The sequence below is a fragment of the Babylonia areolata genome, chromosome 27, assembly GCF_041734735.1.
Source record: "Babylonia areolata isolate BAREFJ2019XMU chromosome 27, ASM4173473v1, whole genome shotgun sequence".
NCBI lineage: Eukaryota > Metazoa > Mollusca > Gastropoda > Neogastropoda > Buccinidae > Babylonia > Babylonia areolata.
The window spans coordinates 41,343,240-41,350,739 of record NC_134902.1 but is presented as its reverse complement, the minus strand read 5'-3'; the positions used below and the strand labels follow the sequence as shown (position 1 = coordinate 41,350,739).

Here is a 7,500-nt window from a genome sequence, read left to right as displayed (position 1 = left end):
CAGCAGACAGCAAGGAAGGACAGCCGACACGCGGCACACCGCACACAGTGGACAGCACGTGAAACTCGCTGCCTGGCTGACAGCTGACAGCGACGTGGCCACTGCCAGGATCGAAAGCCGCTGTTGTGAAGGGACGTCCGGTCAACCTGGGAGTGATGCTGAAACACTATTCATTGATCTGCTGCAGCTTCGTGTAAATCCTTGATACCACGAGTTCCAGTACTGTTTGAAAAAAAAACAAAAAAACACAACATACAACATTTCTGTTTTCTTCTTCTTGTTGTGAAGTGTCAGACGGCGAAGGAAAATATTTCAGGCGGCTGCTGAGCTTGTCAGTGTGGGAATAGAATAGAATCTTCAGGTCAGGCAGCAGATATATATCATCCTTTTTTGGCAAACGGTAGCAAGACATCCTGCAGCCAGTGTCTGCTTCTGTGGCTGTACGTGAAACCCATCAGCTTCCATCCCCATCCTGTGGCCTGGTTTCAGCGGCAGGGAATGATATCAGCCGGCGAGGGAATCTCCTCCCCTGTGATCCAGGAACACGACTGAAACGTACACCGCGTGGAGAGAGGGGCAGCATGGTAACAGGCCAGATATGATAGCCAAACACGCTTCGTGGGCATAGCAATTTTTAGCGGAAGAAGAAGAAGTGCAATAGCTTTGTGGGTGGTGAAGGCAGCTCATGAGCGCTTACATTTTCTAAATCTGCTTTGATAAATACGAGACTTGTGGTGTGTTTTACACAGGGAGGTAGCGCTTCAAGGCAACAGTGGAAACTCTACAGAGGAAAGGAAGCGGGATCCGGAACGAACATCGTTTTTCTGCTTCAGTGCATCAGCAGATCGGGAATATTCCCTGACGTAAATATCGGATTCTCTGTTGCTGTTGTTCAAAGAGTCCGAGTCATTAACAAGATCCCTTCGCTGTTTTTCATAAATCAAACAAGTTCATCTCTTGCCTGTAAAAGACGTCAGACACATCTGCCTTTTGGCCTGAAGGCGACAGACCAACCAGTCCAGGTAAAGTCTTTGTCCAGAAAAAAAGAAAGAAACATCCTATCACCTCTTTCCCCAAACCCAAGCGGACCCCCCTCAGGACACTAGCGGATCATCAGCAGCAGGCATGGCGGTGTACAGGTCCGAGGTCCACATCCCCGTGCAGAAGGACTCTCTCAACTTCCAGGACCGGGAGTTGAAGCAGTGGAACAACCCCCAGCAGCAGCAGTGGCAGGACCAGTTCGACAAGATGCGTCAGGACTTCTTCGTGCTCAAGCCCTCAGAGAAGCAGGTGCCCGCTCCCCCCACCTCCTCCCCCCACTTCCCCAACATGGACTCGGCGGTGAAGGCCGCCTTTGACGTGGACAGCCAGGGCCGCCAGATCTTCAGGGTCAGGTCAGTGGTGATGCTCTTTCACACGGCTGGGGAGGTGGGGTGTGTGTGTGTGGGGGGGGGAGGGGGCTAGGGGGGGAGGGGGAAGGTCGATGGGTGTGTGGGGTTTTATGTGTGTGATATGTTTGTGTGTTTGTGGGGGATGGGGCTGTAGTGTGTGTGTGTGTGTGTGTGTGTGTGTGTGTGTGTGTGTGTGTGTGTGTGTGTGTGTGTGTGTGTGTGTGTGTGTGTGTGTGTGTGTGTGTGTGTGGTGTTTGTCGGGAGTTGAGGATGTTCGTGTGCATCCTTAAAACAAACAAACAAAATATCTAATCCTTTTAACTCGAAACGTCCTTCTGTGACAAGGCTGAGAGTATGCTTTTTGCGCGAGTGAGTGTGCATGTGTGAATGAAGGCTTGTCCCGAACATTCCTGGAATCATTTAGTTGCTTCTTCAGTGGTTTAATTGTCTTTTGTTACTGTTGTAGTTTGGACTGTGCATGGTACTGCAAGTGTTGTTTACTGTTGTATTTTGTACGAATGTATGTCTAAGTGGATGTATTGGGTACTGGTTAATATAAAAAATTATTGCGTGTAGATGTGTGTTGATGTTTTGAGTATTGTTATATGTTTAGTACACATAGGCGTGTATTGATGTGTTGGGTACTGCTGTATTTTGTACGGGTAGACTGTTGGTGTTTTGGGTACTGCTGTATTTTGTGCGGGTAGACTGTTGGTGTGTTGGGTACTGCTGTATTTTGTACGGGTAGACTGTTGGTGTGTTGGGTACTGTTGTATTTTGTACGGGTAGACTGTTGGTGTGTTGGGTACTGTTGTATTTTGTACGGGTAGACTGTGTTGGTGTGTTGGGTACTGTTGTATTTTGTGGGGTAGACTGTTGGTGTGTTGGGTACTGTTGTATTTTGTGGGGTAGACTGTTGGTGTGTTGGGTACTGTTGTATTTTGTGGGGTAGACTGTTGGTGTGTTGGGTACTGTTGTATTTTGTACGGGTAGACTGTTGGTGTGTTGGGTACTGTTGTATTTTGTGCGGGTAGACTGTTGGTGTGTTGGGTACTGTTGTATTTTGTACGGGTAGACTGTGTTGGTGTGTTGGGTACTGCTGTATTTTGTACGGGTAGACTGTTGGTGTGTTGGGTACTGTTGTATTTTGTGGGGTAGACTGTTGGTGTGTTGGGTACTGTTGTATTTTGTGCGGGTCGACTGTTGGTGTGTTGGGTACTGTTGTATTTTGTGGGGTAGACTGTTGGTGTGTTGGGTACTGCTGTATTTTGTACGGGTAGACTGTTGGTGTGTTGGGTACTGTTGTATTTTGTGGGGTAGACTGTTGGTGTGTTGGGTACTGTTGTATTTTGTACGGGTAGACTGTTGGTGTGTTGGGTACTGTTGTATTTTGTACGGGTAGACTGTTGGTGTGTTGGGTACTGTTGTATTTTGTGGGGTAGACTGTTGGTGTGTTGGGTACTGCTGTATTTTGTGGGGTAGACTGTTGGTGTGTTGGGTAATGTTGTATTTTGTGGGGTAGACTGTTGGTGTGTTGGGTACAGCTGTATTTTGTACGGGTAGACTGTTGGTGTGTTGGGTACTGTTGTATTTTGTGGGGTAGACTGTTGGTGTGTTGGGTACTGTTGTATTTTGTACGGGTAGACTGTTGGTGTGTTGGGTACTGTTGTATTTTGTGCGGGTAGACTGTTGGTGTGTTGGGTACTGTTGTATTTTGTGGGGTAGACTGTTGGTGTGTTGGGTACTGTTGTATTTTGTGGGGTAGACTGTTGGTGTGTTGGGTACTGCTGTATTTTGTGGGGTAGACTGTTGGTGTGTTGGGTACTGTTGTATTTTGTGGGGTAGACTGTTGGTGTGTTGGGTACAGCTGTATTTTGTACGGGTAGACTGTTGGTGTGTTGGGTACTGTTGTATTTTGTGCGGGTAGACTGTGTTGGTGTGTTGGGTACTGTTGTATTTTGTGGGGTAGACTGTTGGTGTGTTGGGTACTTTTGTATTTTGTGGGGTAGACTGTTGGTGTGTTGGGTACTGTTGTATTTTGTGCGGGTAGACTGTTGGTGTATTGGGTACTGTTGTATTTTGTACGGGTAGACTGTGTTGGTGTGTTGGGTACTGTTGTATTTTGTACGGGTAGACTGTCGGTGTGTTGGGTACTGTTGTATTTTGTGCGGGTCGACTGTTGGTGTGTTGGGTACTATTGTATTTTGTGGGGTAGACTGTTGGTGTGTTGGGTACTGTTGTATTTTGTGGGGTAGACTGTTGGTGTGTTGGGTACTGCTGTATTTTGTGGGGTAGACTGTTGGTGTGTTGGGTACTGTTGTATTTTGTGGGGTAGACTGTTGGTGTGTTGGGTACAGCTGTATTTTGTACGGGTAGACTGTTGGTGTGTTGGGTACTGTTGTATTTTGTGGGGTAGACTGTTGGTGTGTTGGGTACTGCTGTATTTTGTACGGGTAGACTGTTGGTGTGTTGGGTACTGTTGTATTTTGTGGGGTAGACTGTTGGTGTGTTGGGTACTGTTGTATTTTGTACGGGTAGACTGTTGGTGTGTTGGGTACTGTTGTATTTTGTACGGGTAGACTGTTGGTGTGTTGGGTACTGTTGTATTTTGTGGGGTAGACTGTTGGTGTGTTGGGTACTGTTGTATTTTGTGGGATAGACTGTTTGTGTGTTGGGTACTGTTGTATTTTGTACGGGTAGACTGTTGGTGTGTTGGGTACTGTTGTATTTTGTGCGGGTAGACTGTGTTGGTGTGTTGGGTACTGTTGTATTTTGTGGGGTAGACTGTTGGTGTGTTGGGTACAGCTGTATTTTGTACGGGTAGACTGTTGGTGTGTTGGGTACTGTTGTATTTTGTGGGGTAGACTGTTGGTGTGTTGGGTACTGCTGTATTTTGTACGGGTAGACTGTTGGTGTGTTGGGTACTGTTGTATTTTGTGGGGTAGACTGTTGGTGTGTTGGGTACTGTTGTATTTTGTACGGGTAGACTGTTGGTGTGTTGGGTACTGTTGTATTTTGTGCGGGTAGACTGTTGGTGTGTTGGGTACTGTTGTATTTTGTGGGGTAGACTGTTGGTGTGTTGGGTACTGTTGTATTTTGTGGGGTAGACTGTTGGTGTGTTGGGTACTGCTGTATTTTGTGGGGTAGACTGTTGGTGTGTTGGGTACTGTTGTATTTTGTGGGGTAGACTGTTGGTGTGTTGGGTACTGCTGTATTTTGTACGGGTAGACTGTTGGTGTGTTGGGTACTGTTGTATTTTGTGGGGTAGACTGTTGGTGTGTTGGGTACTGTTGTATTTTGTGGGGTAGACTGTTTGTGTCTTGGGTACTGTTGTATTTTGTACGGGTAGACTGTTGGTGTGTTGGGTACTGTTGTATTTTGTGCGGGTAGACTGTGTTGGTGTGTTGGGTACTGTTGTATTTTGTGGGGTAGACTGTTGGTGTGTTGGGTACTTTTGTATTTTGTGGGGTAGACTGTTGGTGTGTTGGGTACTGTTGTATTTTGTACGGGTAGACTGTTGGTGTGTTGGGTACTGTTGTATTTTGTGCGGGTAGACTGTTGGTGTATTGGGTACTGTTGTATTTTGTACGGGTAGACTGTGTTGGTGTGTTGGGTACTGTTGTATTTTGTACGGGTAGACTGTCGGTGTGTTGGGTACTGTTGTATTTTGTGCGGGTCGACTGTTGGTGTGTTGGGTACTATTGTATTTTGTGGGGTAGACTGTTGGTGTGTTGGGTACTGTTGTATTTTGTGGGGTAGACTGTTGGTGTGTTGGGTACTGCTGTATTTTGTGGGGTAGACTGTTGGTGTGTTGGGTACTGTTGTATTTTGTGGGGTAGACTGTTGGTGTGTTGGGTACAGCTGTATTTTGTACGGGTAGACTGTTGGTGTGTTGGGTACTGTTGTATTTTGTGGGGTAGACTGTTGGTGTGTTGGGTACTGCTGTATTTTGTACGGGTAGACTGTTGGTGTGTTGGGTACTGTTGTATTTTGTGGGGTAGACTGTTGGTGTGTTGGGTACTGTTGTATTTTGTACGGGTAGACTGTTGGTGTGTTGGGTACTATTGTATTTTGTACAGGTAGACTGTTGGTGTGTTGGGTACTGTTGTATTTTGTGGGGTAGACTGTTGGTGTGTTGGGTACTGTTGTATTTTGTGGGATAGACTGTTTGTGTGTTGGGTACTGTTGTATTTTGTACGGGTAGACTGTTGGTGTGTTGGGTACTGTTGTATTTTGTGCGGGTAGACTGTGTTGGTGTGTTGGGTACTGTTGTATTTTGTGGGGTAGACTGTTGGTGTGTTGGGTACTGTTGTATTTTGTACGGGTAGACTGTTGGTGTGTTGGGTACTGTTGTATTTTGTGGGGTAGACTGTGTTGGTGTGTTGGGTACTGTTGTATTTTGTACGGGTAGACTGTTGGTGTGTTGGGTACTGTTGTATTTTGTGCGGGTAGACTGTTGGTGTGTTGGGTACTGTTGTATTTTGTACGGGTAGACTGTGTTGGTGTGTTGGGTACTGTTGTATTTTGTACGGGTAGACTGTTGGTGTGTTGGGTACTGTTGTATTTTGTGGGGTAGACTGTTGGTGTGTTGGGTACTGTTGTATTTTGTGGGGTAGACTGTTGGTGTGTTGGGTACTGTTGTATTTTGTACGGGTAGACTGTTGGTGTGTTGGGTACTGTTGTATTTTGTGCGGGTAGACTGTTGGTGTGTTGGGTACTGTTGTATTTTGTGGGGTAGACTGTTGGTGTGTTGGGTACTGTTGTATTTTGTGGGGTAGACTGTTGGTGTGTTGGGTACTGCTGTATTTTGTACGGGTAGACTGTTGGTGTGTTGGGTACTGTTGTATTTTGTGGGGTAGACTGTTGGTGTGTTGGGTACTGTTGTATTTTGTACGGGTAGACTGTTGGTGTGTTGGGTACTGTTGTATTTTGTACGGGTAGACTGTTGGTGTGTTGGGTACTGTTGTATTTTTGTGGGGTAGACTGTTGGTGTGTTGGGTACTGTTGTATTTTGTGGGGTAGACTGTTGGTGTGTTGGGTACTGTTGTATTTTGTGGGGTAGACTGTTGGTGTGTTCGGTACTGTTGTATTTTGTGGGGTAGACTGTTGGTGTGTTGGGTACTGTTGTATTTTGTGGGGTAGACTGTTGGTGTGTTGGGTACTGTTGTATTTTGTGGGGTAGACTGTGTTGGTGTGTTGGGTACTGTTGTATTTTGTGGGGTAGACTGTTGGTGTGTTGGGTACTGTTGTATTTTGTGGGGTAGACTGTTGGTGTGTTGGGTACTGTTGTATTTTGAGGGGTAGACTGTTGGTGTGTTGGGTACTGTTGTATTTTGTACGGGTAGACTGTTGGTGTGTTGGGTACTGTTGTATTTTGTGGGGTAGACTGTGTTGGTGTGTTGGGTACTGTTGTATTTTGAGGGGTAGACTGTTGGTGTGTTGGGTACTGTTGTATTTTGTGGGGTAGACTGTTGGTGTGTTGGGTACTGTTGTATTTTGTACGGGTAGACTGTTGGTGTGTTGGGTACTGTTGTATTTTGTGGGTAGACTGTGTTGGTGTGTTGGGTACTGTTGTATTTTGTACGGGTAGACTGTTGGTGTGTTTGGTACTGTTGTATTTTGAGGGGTAGACTGTTGGTGTGTTGGGTACTGTTGTATTTTGTGGGGTAGACTGTTGGTGTGTTGCGTACTGTTGTATTTTGTGGGGTAGACTGTTGGTGTGTTGGGTACTGTTGTATTTTGTGGGGTAGACTGTTGGTGTGTTGGGTACTGTTGTATTTTGTACGGGTAGACTGTGTTGGTGTGTTGGGTACTGTTGTATTTTGTACAGGTAGACTGTGTTGGTGTGTTGGGTACTGTTGTATTTTGTGGGGTAGACTGTGTTGGTGTTTTGGGTACTGTTGTATTTTGTGGGGTAGACTGTTGGTGTGTTGGGTACTGTTGTATTTTGTGGGGTTGACTGTTGGTGTGTTGGGTACTGTTGTATTTTGTACGGGTAGACTGTGTTGGTGTGTTGGGTACTGTTGTATTTTGTACAGGTAGACTGTGTTGGTGTGTTGGGTACTGTTGTATTTTGTGGGGTTTACTGTTGGTGTGTTGGGTACTGTTG

At 46.1% G+C, this 7,500-nt stretch overlaps 1 protein-coding gene across 2 annotated transcripts in view; it reads left to right on the top strand.

Moving 5' to 3' along the window:
* Positions 1 to 7,500, top strand: part of LOC143301154 (small heat shock protein p36-like) — a 146,743-nt gene that overhangs the window by 124,893 nt on the left and 14,350 nt on the right. For both annotated transcript variants that reach the window (XM_076615231.1, XM_076615232.1), the window contains exon 2: positions 1 to 1,394. This exon is cut by the window's left edge and continues 1 nt beyond it. In XM_076615231.1, coding sequence (XP_076471346.1) covers positions 1,126 to 1,394 — 269 coding nt within the window. In that variant the 5' untranslated portion in view covers positions 1 to 1,125. The remainder of the gene's footprint in view (positions 1,395 to 7,500) is intronic.